Source organism: Lepidochelys olivacea (genome assembly GCF_965140295.1).
Source record: "Lepidochelys olivacea isolate rLepOli2 genome assembly, chromosome: 9".
In the NCBI taxonomy this organism is placed as follows: Eukaryota; Metazoa; Chordata; order Testudines; family Cheloniidae; genus Lepidochelys; species Lepidochelys olivacea.
In genome coordinates, this window is record NC_140419.1 from 25,269,405 (window position 1) to 25,291,714 (window position 22,310).

General features: G+C 42.2%; 1 protein-coding gene across 4 annotated transcripts in view; it reads right to left on the reverse strand.

Moving 5' to 3' along the window:
* Positions 1-2,033: 2,033 nt before the first annotated feature.
* Positions 2,034-22,310, reverse strand: part of MME (membrane metalloendopeptidase) — a 67,470-nt gene continuing 47,193 nt past the window's right edge. For all 4 annotated transcript variants that reach the window (XM_084639746.1, XM_084639747.1, XM_084639744.1 and 1 more), the window contains 6 exons: positions 18,159-18,278; positions 17,270-17,403; positions 12,183-12,248; positions 8,788-8,883; positions 8,321-8,397; positions 2,034-3,805 (listed from right to left, as the gene is read on the reverse strand). In XM_084639746.1, the coding sequence (XP_084495872.1) occupies positions 3,706-3,805; positions 8,321-8,397; positions 8,788-8,883; positions 12,183-12,248; positions 17,270-17,403; positions 18,159-18,278 (593 nt within the window). In that variant the 3' untranslated portion in view covers positions 2,034-3,705. The remainder of the gene's footprint in view (positions 3,806-8,320; positions 8,398-8,787; positions 8,884-12,182; positions 12,249-17,269; positions 17,404-18,158; positions 18,279-22,310) is intronic.

Sequence of the window (22,310 nt, forward strand, 5' to 3'; positions counted from 1 at the left end):
ATTTTTTTCTTTGAAAGGGTTACTACCTTGGGGGTGGTTGGGGGTGGGAAGCACTAGGCATGATATATCTTGATTTTAGTAAAGCTTTTCACATAGTCCCACATGACATTCTCATAAACAAACTAGGGAAATGTGAAACACATTAAAGATTGTGAAGCATTCAGACAATACAATAATGGAGGCCATATAAGTACCTAAGATAATAGATAGAGTGGGGTGGGAGAGGGATCCAGTAGAGAGAGAAATCCAATACACAGTTGTCTTTTTTTTCTTGTTATTCCTATCCTGTAATCTCCTTTCTTTGGGGCCATTATGTGATACTTTAGGCCCGAAAGGTGTTCTGTCACTTCCTGCCCTGTAACCATGGGTGCCTCTCTGCTGTACAGCTTCGGCTCAGAGCCCTGATGCCAACAGCACTCTAGCCTCACCCTGGCTTTGATCATCCTGGTTACTCCTTGTAGGGTGACACCAACAGTCTTTCCGGTCCTGGGTCTCTCTAAAACTGTTGCCTCTGTAGCCTCCAGTCCCTCTCACTGGGCCCTCACAGAAGATATTCAGTTTGCTGCCTCCAAAGAGACACCATACATACCAGCCTGCTAGTTTAGCTGAAGGTCCGCCCACATGTAGTTGAAACACACAGCATTCAGATAGTTTGTGGTAAAACTAAAACGAAGTTCATTAACCAAAAATTTAGGATTAAGTGGGTTTCTAGTACAAATGAAAGAAATATGAAAAGTTACAAACTAAACATGCTTTCTAGTGACTAAATTTAACTTCAGGAAGTTACAGTCTGAATATAAGGAGGTTTATCACCTATCTTCAGTTTCCATAGACTTTCAGCCTCCTTGGTTGAAAACCTCTATTTGTTTTTCCTCAGATGTACAAGAGCCCTGGCCACTTGTATCTGTCCAGTAATGGATACCAAAATGGCTCTCTATCTTTGCTTATATCTTCCAAAGTTCAATGACCTTATCTCCAGGAGGTTTCCTGGAGTTGCATCTTCCATCTCCTATTGTTAAGAGGCCATCCCCCACACTGGTTTGCCTGATGACTTTACATTTACATGCAAGGTAGACAATTTCATTGTCTCACCTTGCTCAATTTACTTTGGAAACACATTCAAGAACCACATACCTTTGTCTAAGGTGGGGGTGTCTTAAACCCTGTTTGCCAAACACATTTTAAGAAAATATTTCCAACACATATTTATAATTCATATATCACCTGTACATACACCACAAAATAATATTAATGACCAGCGTGGCACCAGTTTAGATAAAATATCTTACAGGGCACCTTTTAGGTACAGATTAGGACAATAGCGAGTTGGAGCAATGAGTGTGCCAAGCCTGATATGAGTTATATTATGGTGTGCCCTCTGCCAGTTGGCACTGAGGGGCTCCCTAGGTCACACATTGCTATCCCCTTTGCTGTGCCAACAGGGGGACCCAGATGGAGTGGAACTGGGATTAGAGTTCTCTTGTGCAAAGTGGGGAGTAGAATTTGGAAAGCCAGCTCAGGGGTCTACACTGGGAATACAGTGCAGAGCCAAGTTGTGTGGGGCTCTGTCAGGATCTCCGTACAATGGGCTTTGGCAGCACAGAGCTGACAGATGGCCTGGGGGCTGCCACTATGTTGAGCCACTGCTGTTGTCCTTTGTCGAGTGGTGATGCAGTGGCTGGTGAGCTGCAGTAGCATCCACAGAGTATTTTTTCCTCTTGCTCCTGCACTAAGCCTGACTACTTGGGCAGGGTGCAGGAAGAGGACTTGGTGCTCTATGTTTTGATGTATTTTGTTTGTCAGCCTGGTGTGATGAACACATGTGAGACAAAGACTAGCATAGTCCATTCTGGTGTAATTTCCCTAGGTTCCAAATTATCCATTCATTTTTTTTAATTATCATCAAATAATTTGAGTTCTCATGTTAATCATAACAGGCACCCCAGGAGTTTGGAATTTCTGTACCTCTACTGCAGACGACACATCTTTGTTACTGCACATCTCCCACAGAAAACACACATACACTGCAGTCATTGTAGACAATAATGAGCAGTTGGCTCATAATTTCAATTTATTATCAAAAGGTTTTCCTCAGACGACAAACTTGGAAAGCTAAAATGAACATAGTTTTACCCATTATAGAAGTCATTGGAGGTATCTGGTGTTTATTTTTGGAAGTCTTAACTAGCTTCGATAGAAGAAGCAGTAAGTTCTTGGCAACCTGCAGGAGGGCATTTCATATGTATCATAGTGTATTTAAAGCCTTTTGCCAGTACCAATTAAGGATCCAATCTTGCAAACACTTGTATAACTCTAATGACATAACCAGTCTCATTGACTTCAAATGGACTACTGACATCAACAAAGTCAAAGTATTTACTGGATCAGGCCCTAAAAATTGAAAAAGTGAGTCTCAAAAGTTGTTTTTTGGTGCATCCCTTTAGAGATCTGTTTTATAGGCTTTGTCATTTCATATCATACTATGTGTAACTAAAATTTCTCAATTATATGCAGCCACTGATAAAATATATAACAATAACTTCAAGTCATAAGTGTAGCTCAGAATTAAAAATAAAAACTATGATTTATATATTATTACAAATCTTTTTAAAAGACCAAGTTTAGAGAAAGCAAGACAACTCTTAGAAACCTGTGAAGGGGTCTTTGATCACAACATTACTGATTGTAAACTCAAAAATTAATAAATTAGCTACATTTTCATTTTGGCTGGAAGGCGGTAAATAAAACCAAGTAAATAGCCTTTAAGCATTGGAATAATTACTGAGAAATTATTTAAGTGAATTACAACAGGTCTTTGGACTTTTCTCATATAAATCATTTCAAGTAAAAATGAAAACAAACATTTGGTAGAACACATTTATCATGACAGAAGAGGGTACAGAGTCTGACATTTTTTAGATGAACTGTTGTCTGATTATACTTTGATGTCCAAGCAGTAGCATAGCCAGGGGGGGAGCGACCGCTCCCCCTCTGAGCACAAGTGGCGCCTTTTTAATTTATAGGCTCCTTTTTTAATTTTTACTCACCCGGTGGTGCTCCTGGTCTTTGGCGGCGGGGGCCTTCACGCGCTCCGGCTCCTTGGCAGTACTTCGGCAGCACGGGCCTTCACGCGCTCCGGGTCCTTGGCGGCATTTCGGCGGCAGGGCCCTTCAGTGCCGCCGAGGACCCGGAGCGCCGCCTGGTGAGTACAAGCGGGTGGTACCTTTTTTTTATGTCTGCTGCCCTGTTCGCTCCACCTAGCTACGCCACTGTGTCCAAGATAATGTGTTACTTAATATCTTCTTCCTCCATCTGATCAGAAATATCAGTATACATTCTCAAAGGAGTAGGTGATTAAGTGTTCCCCAGTGAGAATAAAAAAATCTGTAGACCAAATGGGAAACAGAATTAAACTATAATAACAATGTTGTTTAAGAGTGAAGAAATAGGTAAACAATTAAGTGATTTATATTTTGCAAGGTTTGGTCATAAAAAAGCAGTTTATATATTATATTTGCTGCCTTGGCTATAAACCTTAATTTGAAGAATTGATTGTTTTGAATTTCTGATCTCACAGATATTGTTGGTTTTTTTGTCCACTAACAAATGACTTTTGTAGCACATTTCCTTCCCCCAGTCCTCCCAGTAAGTTCCAAATTTCTGTTTGCCTGGAAGTTTGTCCTTGGGGTGCCTGGTTTATAGCTGTCACCAAACACGGCACTTTTTTGCAGGGTCCATGTACTCTGTTGTGGTGCATGAAAAGGCCTCGGTAAACTCTGCAGAGTTCTGCAATGATCCTATGATCCTTTAAAACAAAAACAAAAAGAAGTTGGTACCACTAATTCTCTTTAAGACCCAACTTAAAATAAAACCGAACTGTTATTTTCTGCACCTCAAAATATTTCAGGAAACATCCATAAGCATTTTCAGGTTATCCCCCTTTCTCCTCTAAAATGGTAGTGGCCCACCTAAATTTTTATTTTTCCAGTTTGCACATTCCCTATCACATATAAAAGAAGGCGACCCGTAGAAACACAGGCCTGATATTATTTCCATTGATGTCTATTGGAGTCAAACTCTCATTGACATCATAGGAACAGGGTAATGGCCTTTTGTTCGTTTTGCTGGCAATTTTTCTGACAGCTCCATTTGTGCTTTAAGTCCTCTGTAAAAGTAGGTAAAACCTAGAGCTGGAGGAATATTGAAGATGTTTTTTGTTAGTATTCATTCCATTTGACTATAGTCATGCCCCTTTTTCTGGTCACTGCCCACAAATATTCTAGTGAACAAGTTTCCTGGAAGAAATGTTGACATAAACAGTAGATTTTAAGTGAATTTTGGGAAATGCTAGTCAAAAGCAATTTTCAGATTTGTATTGTGAAACCTGACTCTGAGAATTACACCCTTCCCAGGGCAGAAATATACCCTGTGACCTATACATCTAGTCAAAACAACTCCAGTATTTAGTGTCAAATATCAAATAGTGGCACTGAATTGATTGTGAAGCAAGAATTATTTGCAGAAATCATTTTCTGAATAATTTCAATAACAATTAGATTCAATATAATCAAGAACTGTCTGTGGAAATTGTGAGCAGTAATAGAGGTGAAGCAGTTTATCTGATTACATTTGTTACAAATTACCGGATCGGCCCTGTAAAATCAAAAGGGGAATATTTGGTAAGTATTTTCAGGAGCCATCAGCAGCACATGGGACCAAATAGAAGAGAGAGAAGACAAAGATTGCTTTCTAGTAAGTGATCCAGCAAAGCTTTGACCAATCCCAGGGCTGGAGCTACTGAAGTAGGATTTTGCCAAAAACATAGCCAAAAATATTCTGTGTGTCATAAAATCTTACTTATAGCTGTCATTATTTTTGATCTATTGGCAGTGGAGAGCAAATCCCGCTTGCTTTAGTTATGTCACTAATACCAATAAGGTGAGTCAGATGAGCAGGATTTGACTTGTATCTGTCATTATATCTGATTTGTTTTAAAATGGAATAACAATCAAATGCAAATTATCTGAAAAATTACTTCATTTCTTTTTCCTCCTTTAGATACCAAAAATCTAAGGCTTCCTTTCATATTTATTTTATTATACTTAGATATTGTATTCTATTGCTACATTTATTCTAATTGTAACAAATGTAATCTGATCAACAACTTCAGGTATATACAAGCTTCTGTCATTCTCCATCCAGTGCTCAAAACAACCAATCCATACGTTAAAAACATATAATGCAAATAACAAAGCAATATAAAGAACTGCCCATCCCACCTTGACAGAGAAATAAATCAGCTCCAGCAAATGCAATAGGCATAAAATAAACCTATACATTTTGAGTCCATATGACTTTTTGATACAAAGTCATTAATATCCTGGTAGTTTTATATGTTTAAGTTAAATATGTTGTAGTTTTAGATACAATTCTAATATGTACAAAGATGCTTTAGATTTTAGAGCTTTATGTTGGGCCTGATCCTGCAAATCATTACTGAGGCAAGCTGTCCTGGCAATATCAGTGAGATTTCTCATGTAAGATGACTTGTGTGAGTAAAGGTTTGCAGGATTAGGCACGTTTCGTTTGTAGCCACCTATATAGATATAAAAACAGTAGTGAGACTTAACGTATGACATTGAAGCAAAGTGCATCCAAATATAAATGCATAAGGACATCAAGCCGATCACAAGAACGAATGAACTGTACAAATTAATAACACAAATATGAGGCAAAGCTATAACGAACTGCCACAGATCCTCATTAACATTGTGCCTAGATTCAGCGGCTTGCAGGAGTTTTAAATATAATTGCCTTGGGGAGAGGTTTGCAGATAACACAGAAACGCCCACACCAAAATGCCAATTAATGACAACAGCAGGAACAGTCACTGCTTTCACCAAATATTTGAATATGTGGGATAAGCAATAATTCTCTGGTAAAGAGAGGGGGTTAAGAAAAAAAGCCCTTTGGAAGTGATGTGCTGAACTGTATCAGAAGATAATGTGATCAGCGGGAGTGCAAGTGCTGTAGGGTTCACAATGATTTTTGTGGCTAGCACAGGTATTGTGGCATCTACCATTCTGACGAGACTTAGCCGATCGGATATAGAAGAACAAACGCAGTGTTTTTATGTAGTTCAAACGGAATGTTGTGCTGGTTTAGGTTAAAATTTAAGGGTCCTAATCAGCCCACACCGTCTGCAACTTCTGGGTACCTAAGCCTCATAAGTTGGGCCCTATCAAATTCACAGTCCATTTTGGTCAGTTTCATGGCCAAGGGTTTTTAAAATTAGTCAATTTCATGTCTTCAGATTTTTACATCTGAAATTTCAAGATGTAATCATGGGGGTCCCAGCCCAAAGGTGGGAGGGTGGCAAGGCTATTGTGTGTGTGTGTGGGGGTGTGTGTGTCATGGGATTGCCCCCTCACTTCTGCCCTGGTGCTGGCAGGGGCACTGCCTTCAGAGCTGGGCAGCCAGAGAGGAAGGCTGCTGGCTGGGCACCCAGCTTAAAGCCAGCACCAGCACAGAAGTGAGGGTAGCAGGGTATGGGGGCATGGGTTACCATCTCTGTGGTTTTCCCAGCAGTCTCCCACCCAAATCGGGGGCTGACAGCTGGAGCTGCAGCCTCTCCGCATGGGGGAGGGTGACAGCTGGAGCTGCAGCCTTTCCGTGTGGGGGAGGAGAGGTGACATCTGGAGCAGCAGCCTCTCTGGGTGGGGAGGACACAGCTGGAGACGTGGAGCTTCCTGCAGCTGGGGGAGACCCCAGAGGTGGGTCTGACCTGCCCTGGGAGCAGCCCCTGCAGGGGAAGAGGAAGTCAGGCAGCCTAGCTGACTCGTTAGACTGTCAGGAGTACTGAGCAAGTGCAGCTGCAGGGCCTTCCTCCTGGCACCCCCTCACGCACAGAGTCAGCTTTCTCCAGAATGGGTTGACTTGCCAGGAGGAAGGCCCTGCACCTGCTCAGTACTCCTGACAGCCTAACAAGTCAGCTAGGCTGGCTGATGGACCGCCCTGCCTGACTGGCTGAGGAAGCTAGCAGGATGGTCCTTAAGCTCAGCAGCAGCAGCAGGTTGGTGGTTGCTCAATGCACATGTCCACAGAGTCTCTGCTTCCCTGTGCTTGTCTCTCTCCAAGCCCTTCTCCACCACTGCTCCAGCCTAGACCTTGCCCTGCACCCAGTCCTGTCCCAGCTTTGCTCTTGGCTCTGAGCCAGCCCTACTGCTGCCTTCCCTGACTCCTGGTAATGCAGTTCTGAGCCTTGGCTCTGATTTCTGGCTCCCACTCTGTCTTGACCCTTGGTTCTGGCACCTGGACTCTGATTTTGGTTCTGACCTTTGGCCCTGGTCTGACCCTATTTCACCCCTTGGCTCTGGCATTTGGACTCCTACCACTAGGCATGATCACCTATGACTCAGTTGCCTGATGGGAGGAAAAGTAAACCAATTCTCCATCACGCCACAGTGCGTGGGTCTGTTGTTGCTCACGGGGTGGAGAATCTTTGTTACCAGCCTTTTTTTCTTCCCTCTTGTTAGGGAGAGGGAGGGAACAGGGACCTTGTTTCCCTTGTGTTTGTACAGTGCCCAGTACAATGCTGCCCCAGTCCTGTTTGTGGCCCTTAGACAGTGCCTCAGTACAATTAAATAATAATAATGTAGGTCTAAGGATGCAGTCACACTGTCTGTGCCATACCAGTGAAGGAAAAGACCCAATCCAGACAATAAAAAGCAAAACAAAAGAACCCCTAGAGTTCTGGAAGGTGCTCCTGCTTCTGATTTGGTGTGATGCCTGCGTACCTTTAGGCAAAGAGCTCCCACCATAGAAAAAGGCCCATCCTCCTCCCTTCTATTATCCCTGTTTGTGGGGAGACCATTTGATTTCTTCATTTTTCCCTGGCTGAGCCCTCTCTCCTTAGAGCTGTCAAGAGAGACATACAAACTGAAATCCTTGCCCCGATGAAGTCAGTGGGAGTTTTGCCATTGACTTCAGCAGAGCCAGGATTTCAATCCTAGCCTTCAGGCCACGGAGCCCCTTAAGTCACTTCCTTGTCTGTCTTTCGGCCATCTTGGGGAGAACCTTAGCAGAGGCTTAAATGAACATGATCATAGGAGGCAACAAGGAAAGGCCACAGGCCTGGATGTCTGCAATCTATTCCCGGCTCTGTCACTGACCTGCTGTCTGACCTTGAGATAGTCATGTCACTTCTTTGTGTCACATCCATAAAATGAGGATAATGATACTTGCCCTGCTTTGTAGAGTGCTTTGATATCTACAATGAAAAGCTATCTTACAGCCGAGGATGATGATTATAAACACTGACCTGAATTTGCCTGGGCTATGCGTATCAGTTTTAATGGAGTTGACAGCATATTCTGGACGGTATGTTCCACACCATATCTAGAAACGTATCAGAAAGAAAGTGATTTGTTGTGAATAAGATTTTTCAGGAGAAGTGTTGCTTTAGTTTTATTATGAAACATTTAATGCTGGAGAACACATTTCAAATTGGACCACAGTGAAAAAATGTGGATTCTATAAAATCCCACATACTGTAGTACACTTTCACGGGCATTTGAGCCTAGAAGACTGTGCCTAGCAGACTTACTCCTGCATGAATTCACGTGTGTAGCTAGGATTAACATCCTGTCTGCTTTGCTCTGGACTCTGCTCAATTTAACAACCCTGCCAGCTCTTGTTAGAATGAGAAAAGTCAGACTGCTGTTCAGCTTATGGTGAAATTGTAACTCAAAATTATTTTCAAACCTCCAGTCAAGAAGGATACAATACCTGTGCAAAGTTCACGAAGAACAGCTGCTTATGGTTCATGTCAAGCCCGGGAAGCAGTTTTTCTTTTCCGTTTTTTTTGACAAAGTTTTCGTAGGCCTGCAAAACGAATGGAGCAGAAATGTTATGGTTTCCTATTTCCCTTATCAAAATGGCACTTTAATGAGAAGGAACATGGATTATTTGACATACTACAGCAAGACTATTTTAGGTATCCTCTCTGGCTGAATGCCACCCATGTGCAGAAAAAGAGTGGCCAGCACAGGAAAGAAATGCAATGATCTGATTGACACAGGGCCTGATTCTCCTCTCAGATCAGTTTTACAGTGGTGTAGCTCCACTGAGTTCAGGTAGTTACTCCTGATTTATACTGGGGTAAGTGAGGGGAGGATTAGGTCCAAGGAATGCAATTTACTGGTAGAAAAGTAAACACAGCAATATCATTGTCTCAGTAGGACAGGTGTGATAGCTGACAATATATCATGCCGTCGGCATCCAGACGTCATGCACCTTTTTATAGGAAAGATAATGTATAGGCGAATTGTGTTTGTATGACAATAACTGTAGAGACACAAACTCTAGACCAGTGGTTCCCAAACTTCTTCTGCCGCTTGTGCAGGGAAAGCCCCTGGCGGGCCGGGCCGATTTGTTTACCTGCCGCGTATAACCTCCCCACTTCAGCAAGCTTTACATTAGTTAATATTTTATCAGATCCCATTTAACTGTCATGTACTCATGCTGCATTTCCCAGCATTACTAATTACCTATGGCTCGATTGTCCCCTGCCATGGTTATATCCAGGGTTTACATTCTTATTGAGTATTTTCTGGAGTCCTCCCCCCACATCCCTCTCCCAAAATCCTATAAAAACTCCAGCGGGTTTGAAAATGTTTACCAGAGCTCTGCTCCGGACAGTACCAGGTGAATTTTAGCCCGGCTCATATCTCCTTGTGGACAGGGGGATTGAACTTCCACAGAAAAGAGAGAGGGGCCAACTTCCAAATCTGGCAGGCCCCATGGAAGCTCTGACCCTCAGCACCTTGGGCTTGTGCATGTTCCTTCGGAGCCACTCTAACAGAGACTACCCCACCACAGCCCCCAGAGGGGCTATGTAGAAAAGTTAATGCAGCCTGATATTGTGCTGTCTTCCTAAAGTACAGTGCATGAGCCCAGAATAAGGAGACTATGTTCATCTCACCCACCCACTCTTCCTCTCAGACCACCTGGACTATGCAGAGTGCTCTGCTGGCTAGGTGCATGGACTGCAGCATGGAGTGTACTGAGCTCCTTCTGCGCATGAAGGACCCCTCTGTGCCTGGGCTCCAGGGGGCACAGTCTGTCTCCAAGATGATTAATGTGTAAACAGAGGCTTTATTCTGCTGTTTAATCAGCTAACATTTCTAACCTGATCCTTTCCATGATACTACAGTTAGAGCTGTGGGGTAACAAGTTTCAGTTGCAGGAAAAATCACCATCTTCTCTGATTTCAGACAATACACAAATGTGTCATTCTGTTCCCAAATTCTTTGTTTTCTCCATGAATGTAAGTAATTTCAAGTTATTTAATTAAATCCATAGGCTGTTACCACAGGAATTATGACAATGCTTCAGTTATAAGACCTCTTTGATCAGAATCTGGTCTGACTTATAAGACCTCTTTGATCAGAATCTGGTCTGACTTACATGGTGTAAATGTGGAGTAACTCCACTGCTCTTGCTCCATATTTACACCGTAGGCGATCAGAATCTCATTCATACCTATGTCTGGTGTAAAACTGATTTTGTGGTGACAAATGCAACATTTCCTTATGAAAAAGGAAATTTTCCCTAGGGCTACTTTTATGAAAATGCAGGCCATTTTTCAGGCTGTAATTAAGTTGATTTGCTAGTTTGTGGATTCTTTTTATTTTGAAAAGAAAAAAAAGTGTTCATTGGCAGAAATGGTGAAACTTTTCCCTGAACTAAATTCTTGTAAAAAATCTGTTGTCATCCAGTGAAACTTGCTCCTTTCACATGTTCATAATACAGACCATATCTGTGATATCACAGTAACTCTGAAGACCCAGTTCCTTCTTGGTAGTACTGCTGACTTGCTATTATTCCCTGTGCTAGGTTTGCTCTGGGCTCCCATTGACTTGAGACAGGATAATATCCTGTGTATTTGTGCTTTCCTGTTTAAATGCTACATAAACCAGGTCTTGGATTTAGCTTGTACGTAGCAGTATGACATACCAGCTCCTCTTTCTGGCTGCTGCCGTCTTGTCCAGAATCTAAGCTTTCCAGGAACTCCCTAGTGAACTGAGTATAACTGATGCAGTGATTCCTGTGTTTGCAGAACTTGTAACAATAGCTCTGAGAGGTCTGAGCTGCCCCATTTGTTCCAGGGGTGCTCTGGTATGGAGTGATATTACATAAAGTGTCAACATTGTGAAATATTTCACTCTGATTAAAGTGGAAAAGGAGAGGGTGGGTCATATTATGAGGATCTACATCATCTGCTGTGATGGAGACCTCACTGTGGTGCCACAAGAGTGGAACTGGGAAAGTACTGCCATTTTACCATTCCAAACCCAAGAAGCCTAGAAGAGCCTAGCAGGGCATCTGGGCCTAGGGTTGCCAACCCTCCAGGATTGGTCTGGATTGGTCCAGGATTGGTCTGAATTGGCATCAATTTCCCGGTGACTACTGAAAGCAATCCAGGAGATTTTAATAGGGTATTTTAAGAAAATGACATTATGTAATATTGGAAAAAAAAATCTCCGGAATAGCTTCAGTCAGAGTTTGCAACCCTATCTGGGCCCGCACCCAGGGGTAGCCTGGCACACAGAGCTGATGGGTGTATATGGACCTCAGTAAGGGGAAACCAAGCCCTGAAAGCAAGCAGGATCATATTTTGAACATCTGAGCAATCTACTGTGAATGGCGTTCCATGTGGGCAGAGACTGTTTTGTGGGAGGAACTTGGAAGACTACCATTACCGTTCGCTGCCATTCATAAACAAGAATGCTGGTGAACAGACATAGACAACAGGTCAATATGATCATTTCAGTCAGGTTAAAGTTTGTGTGGGATTGATTCACTAAGTGTTTTCATTCTACAAATTCTTTATGCCCAATCAGTAATAGTGAGAGAGAGCTAGAGAGAGCTGTAATGGGCAATAATAAACAAAAGAGCACTAGGAATAGAAAATCCCTTCCCTAAAGTGAGTAATATACTGAACAAAAGGTAACAAAGTTTCAGTTGTTTTAGAAGCTGACTTGGTGACAGAGAATTACAGTAAAGTGTCCTTCTGTCTTTGCCACACATAAAAACTGCTCCCCCCCCAGGAACTTTAATAAATGTGTTTCAACAGTAATAATCTCAACTGTGAAGACAAAGAGAAAATGGATCTTTCTCACCTTATACGCTTGTCTAACACCCCCGTTATCAGCAATGTTTTCTCCCAGAGTATTGATTCCACTCAGCTGCAAAGAGAGAAATGAAAAAGTTGCAGGTTTTCTTGCAGGAAAAGCTTCTCTATCCTGGGAATTACAGTGCTAAACTTCTGAATATCTCCTGTTTATTTACCCACTTTGGCCTTGACTAGCAGCCTCAGGTTCCAAAGCAGAGATGAGTGAATGGCAAAAGTTTCAAGCAAGCCCTCCCAAATTTCAATGTTTAACAGAAGATTTATGTTAATGCATCTGAACATTCTCTGCCTCCCTTGTCTCCAAACCCTAACTCCAAACTCCCTCTCGATACAATGAGCATTTTATGGCTGTCATATCTTTCTTGCCCAGACTCTCTGATGTCTGCTGATTAATTCACTCTTTCTTGTTCTTTGTGTCCTTAAAATCTAGCTTCTTATCTTTCTCAAACCCATCCCCCTTACTTCTGCTATAATCTAAACGGTGGGTCTGGCTGATTCTGTTGGGCTCAGTGTGGCTTTTGTCATCACTGCTCAAGGTCTCCAGGCCAGTGGTGGCCAGAATACACTGGAAACCCATGAAGCAGGGAAGACCCAGACTTCATGATGTTGGAAGACATGAGTTAACAGAACCAAGACTGGCAAATCTGCTGGAACCTTACTAGGAATTTTGCTGGATATCAGGCAAGGTGGATGGCCCCTTAGCTTCATGTTCTAATCAACATGCTGGGGCAGATCCTCAGTGGGTGTAAATCAATGTAGTAACACTAAAGATAATGGAGCTATGCTAGTGGAGAACCTGGCTCTTTATTTTTATTGAACAACTTTGCCAGTCCTTAATCCAAAACTGCATGTCATCTGAAGTCATAAAACTGCAACTCATCATTAGATTCAATTCTGAGGGTGGATAAGTATCAGGACAAAAACCTGCGCTGTCATTTCCCCAAATGATTTTAAAAGGATTCTGGTGATCTTATTGGTATAGCTGATAGATTGAAAACTCCTCTGGATGGGAGTTTGTCTTTTGCACGTTCTGTATGGCAATGAACAGACTTGTCAGCTGTCAACAAAGAGACAATAAGAGTCAAAGGTACAGCTGGGAGCAACCCCTCATTCATCACTTGCAGCAGGAGGTTCCATCCCATTGAAACTCTGCTCTTTAGACAAACAGCTTTCAGCACTGCTGAACACTGCGTGTGGTTATCTGGAGAAGTCCCAAATAAACAAGACAGATGTTGTAAGTAACTGGCCTTTCACAGTGGAATCAGGTGCTATTGTAAACACCTTCCACCCATTTACTGTCCAACAGTGTTTCAGGGGCTCATCCTCATTTGCTGTGTGGCCTTCTCTGTGAAAGAAACAACAACACAAACTGCAAAGCACATTCGTGCCGTACAAGCCCTTACAAGCTGTCCACAGAGAATGCAGGCAGCTCAGCAGAAACTTCAGGTGAAAGAGAATTGAAACTCAGTCTTTTAAACGTGTGAAATGCAAGTTTGGAACTCCAAAGGCACTCAGTCTGTTTTACCTCTGTCTAGTTCTATCAGCCTTTCTCAGCTAGTCGAGATTCTTAGGGCTCTTTCTGTGTCAACATGTCTTTGCGCTGTTTGGTTAGGAGGATGTTTTTTTCTCAGTGCATTTTCAGTTTGAAGGAGGTTCACTGGGAGAAGTTCCTTGGGACAAGTCACATACTGCTATTCTAGTGAACCACCAAACCTGGTACAACCCCATGAACATGTACACATTCCAAACCGTGGATTGTAGATACATGAGATTTAACACTTATTCATTGGCTTTTCTGTGGTGATATCTGAGTGCCTCACATACGTTAATGAATTCATTCTTACAACATCCTGATGAAGTAGGGAAGTGATGTTATCTCGGTGTTACAGATGCGGACTGGGGACAAAGAGAGCTTATATGATTTGCCCAAGATCACACAAGGAAATCAGCAAATTCAAGATTAGAACCCACCTAACCCTAAATCCTAATCCAGGTCTTTAACTGTCCCTTCCTCTATGAGAGAGCCCCAATTGTTTGAATGCCAACTTTGCTTAACTTCACGGCCTGTGAATATATGCAAAATGGTTCTGACAAATTCATGAAGCTGTTCAAATTGAACTTTGAAGGGTTCACAGCTCTGCTTAGACTCTAAGCAAATTCCAGACCAAAGGAGTAGAGGAGACTGCAGCAATGGAAGGAAAATGTGCTAATACAGGTCTCTGTTTATAAGAGAAATAGAAATACACTGATATGACTGAGTATCCTTCAATACTTTTTCAACTGGAAATTTTGCCATTTGAGTTAAATAGGCTGGACTCATATTCAGTTAAAAAAAAGAAGACAGATGTTATCGTCACCTGCTTTTATGAGTTAATGGAACGTTAAACATACACAAACAGACTGAGGGCCTGAATCTGCAAGCCTCTACTTATTCAGGACTCAAGAACTATAGTGATGAACACCATAGCTCTCTCCAGACTCATTGGAGGCCTGTCTCTACCTGGTTTGGGATCTGTGCTGCTGACAATGCAGGGGGAGAGACTGAGTGGGCCAGGGAAAGTAGCAAGTACGACGAGTTTAGACTGGGAGGTACATTTTCCCCACCTCCAGCTCCAAGGAAATGAAGCCAAAAATAAATTATCTTCCCTGTTCTACCAGGAAGTTTAAGTGGGAACAGATGGCAAAATCTGCAGATGACTCACACATATTTAGGTTAGCCAAGCCCAGAAAAGACTGTGAGGAATCTGAGATACCTAATAAATCTAGGCAAATGGGCAATACAATGGCAAATGAAATTCAATGTTGAAAAATATAAAATAGTGCACCCTGAAGGGAAAAATATAAACACTTTACAAAGTTCTAAATTAACTGTATCAACTCAGGAAAGGATATGGCATACATGTACACAGCTCAATGAAAACCTTTGCCCAGTGTGCTACTTCAAGGAAGTAAATAAGATGGTAGGAGGTGGAAGACATAAGATGGGGAATACAGAAAATATCATAATGCCCTTACCTAAATCAGTGGTGAGTCCTCATCTAGAATATTGTGTAAAGTACTGGTCAACCTATCTAAAAAAAGTGTATTGAAAAACTAGAGGGGGTTCAGAAAAGGGCAATCAGAAACCATCTCATGAAGAGAGATTGAAAAAAGATTGAATTGTTTATCTCAGATAGCTGATGAGTAAGAGAGGGGACTGTTCGTAAAATAATAAAGGGAATAGAGAAGGTAGATTGTGGGCTCCCTGTCTAATAACACAAGAACAAGGGCACATTCATTTAAACAAAAAGGTGGCAAATTCCAAATTAATAAAAGGAATTACTTTTTCACACAATGCAAAGTTACAGTGTGGAACTTCACAGCAACAGAAAGCCATTGAGGCCAAGAATTTAGCATGAATGAAAAACAAGTTAGACACTTTATATGGAAAACAAGGCCATTCAGAGTTATAATAGTTAATTCTCACAAATTTAGGAAGGGATATTAAACCTCATGCTTAAGGGTTTAAAACAATCTCTAAATATTAGAGATTAGGAAGAAACCTAATGTGGGGACAGATTATCTGATGGGTTCCTACTGCAGGGTTCTGTGTTCCTGTGAGAAACTGAACTACCTTTAATTATGTAGAGGTGGTCCCTCTGTGACATTCTGTACCTTGGGGGAGCACTCTGTAACCCTCATATTCCTCATTTTTATATAATAGTGATCTTACATATAAAGCGTGCCTTGTAAGGGGAAATGTTATGATCTGCTGAAAGTCATTTTTCTATCCATATATGTATATCATTAATGCATATTAATGCATCAACAATCATTGTCCAGCAAGGGAGTTACAATTCAATGACTCACCTGCATCAGGAGAGGTATTTCCAGTAGGGATAAGAAGGTTTTAGTACCATTATACAAGGCACTGGTGAGACCTCACCTGGAATATTGTGTGCAGTTCTGGTCTCCCATGTTTAAGAAGGATGAATTCAAACTGGAACAGGTACAGAGAAGGGCTACTAGGATGATCCGAGGAATGGAAAACTTGTCTTATGAAAGGAGACTCAAGGAGCTTGGCTTGTTTAGCCTAACTAAAAGAAGGTTGAGGGGAGATATGATTGCTCTCTATAAATATATCAGAGGGATAAGTATCGGAGAGGGAGAGGAATTATTTAAGCTCAGTACCAGTGTGAACACAAGAACAAATGGATATAAACTGGCCACCAGGAAATTTAGACTAGAAATTAGACGAAGGTTTCTAACCATCAGAGGAGTGAAGTTTTGGAGCAGCTTCCAAGCAGTGGGGGCAAAAGATCTATCTGGCTTTAAGATTAAACTCGATAAGTTTATGGAGGAGATGGTATGATGGGATAACATGGTTTTGGTAATTAAATATTCATGGTAAATAGGCCCAATGGCCTGTGATGGGATATTAGATGGGGTGAGATCTGAGTTACCCAGGAAAGAATTTTCTGTAGTATCTGGCTGATGAATCTTGCCCATATGCTCAGGGTTTAGCTGATTGCCATATTTGGGGTCGGGAAGGAATTTTCCTCTAGGGCAGATTGGAAGAGGCCCTGGAGGTTTTTCGCCTTCCTCTGTAGCATGGGGCACGGGTCACTTGCTGGAGGATTCTCTGCTCCTTGAAGTCTTTAAACCATGATTTGAGGACTTCAATAGCACAGACATAGGTGAGAGGTTTTTTGCAGGAGTGGTGGGTGAAATTCTGTGGCCTGCGTTGTGCAGGAGGTCAGACTAGATGATCATAATGGTCCCTTCTGACCTAAATATCTATGAATCTATGGCTTTCAGGGCTCAATGCCGGTGCAGATTTGCAGTCACAAACCATGGTCTTACAAATGGGGGGGGGGTAAATACTGACCCCTGCTGGATCAGACCGTATGTATGTGATCTTCTTGGAGATGTCATCCACCAAAGTCTCCTTCCACAGGTTTTTCTGAGGGAGGCTAATCTGGGCCATACACCACCATGGCACTACTCTCATATATAAGAGTTTGTGGGACTGGGCCTTAAATGTCCATCTAATTTCATTTAAAATGACATTGTATAGACAAATTATGAATGACCTACATGTTGTCCACCTGCTAGGTCCCACGAAAAGTTTCCATACTGGTATACCATACACTGCGACTGATCCTTAAAATGTTTTGCTGATTCTGGAGTCCACCAGTCTATGAGGTCCCCATTCTCATTAAAATTTCTACCTGTAAGGACATGTACACAGAATGATGTATGTAAGAAACAAGCTGATGATGCAATGATGAAGGGTAATAAAAGTTACTTTCTCAGTTAGAAGAAAATATATTACAGTGTAATTATCCATGCAAATAGGTGTTTCTGTAATGAAGCAATCACAGAAATGATGCCTTTTTTCTTCTTTCCAAACAAGCCTGTGTTCTAGCCAGGAAGGAAAGGTACGGTTGCCTAGAACATAAGGCTCTCTCCACAACAGCATACAAAGGGCTTTGGGAATAGCCCGGGGAAAAAGCAGGAGAGCCACTGGTCAAAAAACCATGATGGAGGGAGAGCATGTGCTGTGCTACTGCTCAGGAGTGACAGAAGCTTCTTAAAGGTGGCGTGGGGGCATCAGTGCCAGAACCAGGGTTCCGCCCCCTGTGGCGCCCTTTCCCCCCAAGGCCCTGCCTTCATCCTGCCTCTTGTCCCCAAGACCCCGCCTCCTGCTTTCTCCTCACTTTTAAAAGTGGTGGGGCCATCGCCCCCGGACCTGCCTGTTCTGGTGCCTCTGCTCCTGCTGCAGCCTTGAGGCTACCCTCGTGCCTCTGTAGTGCTTTGGCTGTTGCTCTCCAGAGAACACCAGTGCAAATCACACGGAAATAGGGATTGGGTCCTAGAAGCACCATCTTTTTATCTGCTACCTTGAATGACTAGACTGCAAAGTATGCAGTCAATAATGTAATATCTACCAAAAGGATTATCCAATAAAAACCCTGAACCTTACCATTGTCGTCAAATCCATGAGTGATTTCATGGCCAATGACCATACCAATGCCACCATAATTCAGCGATTTGGATTGAGAGGCACTGAAGAAAGGTGGTTGCAAAATGCCTGCGGGGAAGACTGCAAAGTAAGAAAACACAGTAAGATGCTGATTCATTATTTCATGCATTCAACTTTAATAAAGTAATTCGTTCATATGGGATCACTTACAAGAAATAATGATTCTGTAATATTTACAGAATCATTTACATGAACTTCCGTGAGGAAGTCAAGCTGTTTGTCCTCAAATACAGCAAAAAGGGTAAATATATTTACATGTGGAAGCTCTGTGAGAAGTGAAGATAAATGAAAAAAAAAATCAAACATGGGGGAAAGGGAAACATCCCTTCAAACATTTGCTTGGCAACTCACAACTGGATCTTCGCTGTTTTACATTGGATCTTCGCTGTTATGTGCAGCAAAAAGAAGTAATGGTACTTAGCTATTATACAGCATTTGGCACCCCCAGACCGATCTAGCAATGTTAATTAATCCTCACAACACCCAGTGAGGTCAGAGACCATACCAGGAGAGCGAATAAATTGTTTGACCAAGGCCCCACAAGGAGTCATTGTCAGAGATAAGACCTTATTCTCCCAGCAAAGGATATGAAATGATTCCATGAGAACCAATATAAGTAAGTTGTATGCAGTAGGGGAAGATTTGGGCCACAGGGGTGCCTTTCACTCAGTTCTGTGTTCATTTCTTTAGGCCATTAACAGAAGAAGCAATGTCACAAATACATAAATCAATTAAATTAAATGCATGTTTCAATTATGACGTGTTTCTGTAAAGATGAAGAATTAAAAAAATCTTCAAATATGAATTAGAGAATTCTGTTCTATTTTGTATTCTATGCAGGTTCTTCTTTTCTACACTCATCACTGGGGTTCCCCGAATACGAGGGATTAATTCCCATTGTGAATGGTATGGTTGTGGAACTACAATATAACAAGGGTGAGGAATTAATGGACAATTTTCCCATAGGGAGAATAGATACATTCAGTATTTTGCTATAAAGCCTAGTTTGGCTCAAGTTCTTCCTCAAATATTGAGGGAGGGGGAATAAGAAAATATTAAAAGACAAAATAAAAAGCCACAGTAATTGTCCATGAACGCTGCCTACTGAGAATAATCAGCAAATTGATTAATCAACACCATTTGTACTGTAGAAGTAATGTCCAAATGCTTTGATGTTAAATATTTTCAGGAAATGCAGTAGAAATGACAAGAAATTAATGATATTGCAGGTACTTTGTGACAACTTAACTATTGGCAAAACCGGGCAATATGAAACAAAGCATCAGCTGATTATATTCCTATGTAGAGGTGTGGCAGAATGCACCCCTATATTCGCACCCTATACCAGTGGTGGGCAACCTGTGGCCTGTCAGGGTAATCTGCTGGCAGGCCACAAGACAGTTTGTTTACAGTTGCACGGCCATCCACAGCTCCCAGTGGCTGCAGTTCACCGTTCCCGGCCAATGGGAGCTGCGGGAAGCTGGTGTGCTGGCCGTCGCTTCCTGCAGCTCCCATTGGCCGGGAACGGCGAACTGTGGCCACCTGGAGCTGCGGGAGGCTGTGCAAATGTAAACAAACTTTATGGAGGCCTGCCAGTGGATTACCCTGATGGGCCACGTGTGGCCCACAGGCCACAGGTTGCCCACCACTGCCCTATACACTATTGTAATAATATTTGTACAAGGTACGCCTTCCGAGGTATCATCTGAAAACGTATAACTTGCTGATCAGTAATATGGTAAAATGTGTGCAGCAGCATTATGTGTAAAGTTATAAATTTCCCCCTTTATGATATTAAAAATACATGTTCAGACTCACATGGCATCAAACTGGTCAAACAGACCTATCTTGAACAAAGGAGTATGTGTTTGCCTTAATTTGCATTTAAGCTGTAAACAGAGTAATCAAGCAGAAAGGGGGAAGGGAGGAAACAAAAGAAAACCTGTATGTGAGCAAACACAGGTGAAAAAAACCCAGCAGGGAACATTCTTCCACACAGACTCTTTGGTTCCTGGTTCTCAGCCGGAAATGCTTTTCAAGAGGGGGACTGAAACTCTAAAAAGGAAGGGCAAATAACCCAAAGGCACCTCTCTTTTCTCTCCCTGTCCATCTCACTCTTTGCACCTGAGAAGATAAAAGAAGCAGCTGTTGGACTCTGGGGAGGAGTCCTGACAATACTGCTGGAAGCATGTGGTGAGAAACTTTGCTTGGATCTAATATAGATTGTTAAGTTAGGCACTAGACAGTGTTTTATCTTTATTTTTCTTGTAACCATTTCTAATCCTTATACCTCCTCACTTGTACTCATTTAAAATCCATCTCTTTGAATTAATAAGCTTGTTTTATTGTTTTATCTTATCCAGTGTGTTACATTGAAGTGTCTGGCTAATTCCATTTAAGGTGGCAAGTTGTTGTATATTATTCCCTTAAAGGAATAAGGGACTCTAAATACAAGAAAAATGTATCGAACAAACATGAATCTGTTCAGTGTTTTCACTGATCTCACAAAAGCATCTGATACAGTCAGTAGGGAAAGATTATGGATGATCCTCAGAAAACTTGGTTGCCCACCAAAACTGGTAAAGATCATTCGTTTATTTCATGAGGGGATGCAAGGTCAGGTACTTTTTCTCACTGACTCCTTTCCCATTTCAAATGAAGTCAAACAAGGCTGTGTCCTTGCCCCTGTGCTGTTCAACCTCTTCTTCACCCAAGTTCTCAACCATGCTACAGATGGGCTCAACAGTGGCATATACATCAGATACAGACACGACGGCTCAGTCTTCAATCTTACAAGGCTTAAAGCAAAAACAAAAGTAACAGACTGACTAACAAGAGAAGCACTCTTTGTGGATGATTGTGCCCTCCTAGCACACACAGAGGGAGATCTGCATCGCAGATTGCTTCGCTGAAGCATCAAAATTGTTTGGCCTCACAAGCAGCCTGGAGAAAACTGTGATGTTGCACCAATCATCTTCATGGCTCCATGCCATATCCCCTAGCATGTCCATCAGTGGAATCCAACTAAAGCAAGGATTTCCCATCTCGGCAGCAACATCTCCCATGATGGATCTCTTGACAAAGGGATCACAAACAGGATAGAGAAAGCTTCTCAGTCATTAGGAAAGCTATGTAGCAAAGTCCTGAAATCCCACAACATAACCCTCTCAACAAAAATAAAACTTTACAATGCTTCTGTGCTCACATCTCTCCTCTATGGCTGTGCAACCTGGACACTGTACAAATGGCATCTCAAACAGCTAGAGGCCTTCCATCTGCAGTCTCTGCAACTCATTATGGGATCGGCTGGCGGGACAAGATTACCAACTTGGAGGTTCTCCAAAAGTCAAAGACCACAAATATCAAGGCCATGCTGATAAAAGCCCAACTACATTGGGTTGGACACATCATTAGGATGTGTGAATATCAACTCCCCAGAAAAATTTTCTATGGATAATTGGCACAAGGACACGGGAATCAAGGCCACTCCAGAAAGTGCTGCAAGGACAGCATCAAGAACAGCACACACTTTTTGGTGCAATAAAACTGGATGATGTTGAGAAGGCTGTGTTAAATAGAGCAGCATGGCAAGACACAGCACTCAGAGCTTTCCAAGCCTTTGAATAGGACAGAAATAATCGACTGTTAGCTGCAAGGGAAAAGCATCATACTACTGCTGAAGCTACCAAGACGCTCACCAATTACTTTGTCTGCTCGATCTGCTCACAAGCATGCGCGTCATGCTTTGGACTTCAGAGTCACTCCAGAATCCATAAAAAGAAAGAGCATGAAAATGTCATTGTCGAACTGATGGACTCTACACACACACATATTTGGACTGTCCAGGCGAGGGCTGGACAGTACAAAACATACTGTCAGGACTCATGGGTTTTTACCCACCCTCCTATAAGAGCATTGATTCCATGACTCCTGTTACATAACAAAATCCAGACTTAACTAGAGTTACCTGAGGCACTATTAAAGTTATGGGGTACATTCAGAGTGGAGATTTTAAGACTATGTGCAACTCCTGCTGAGCATTGAGAGCCTGTCTGTGCCCTGCTACTCTGCGGGCTCTTAGGCACCTCACTA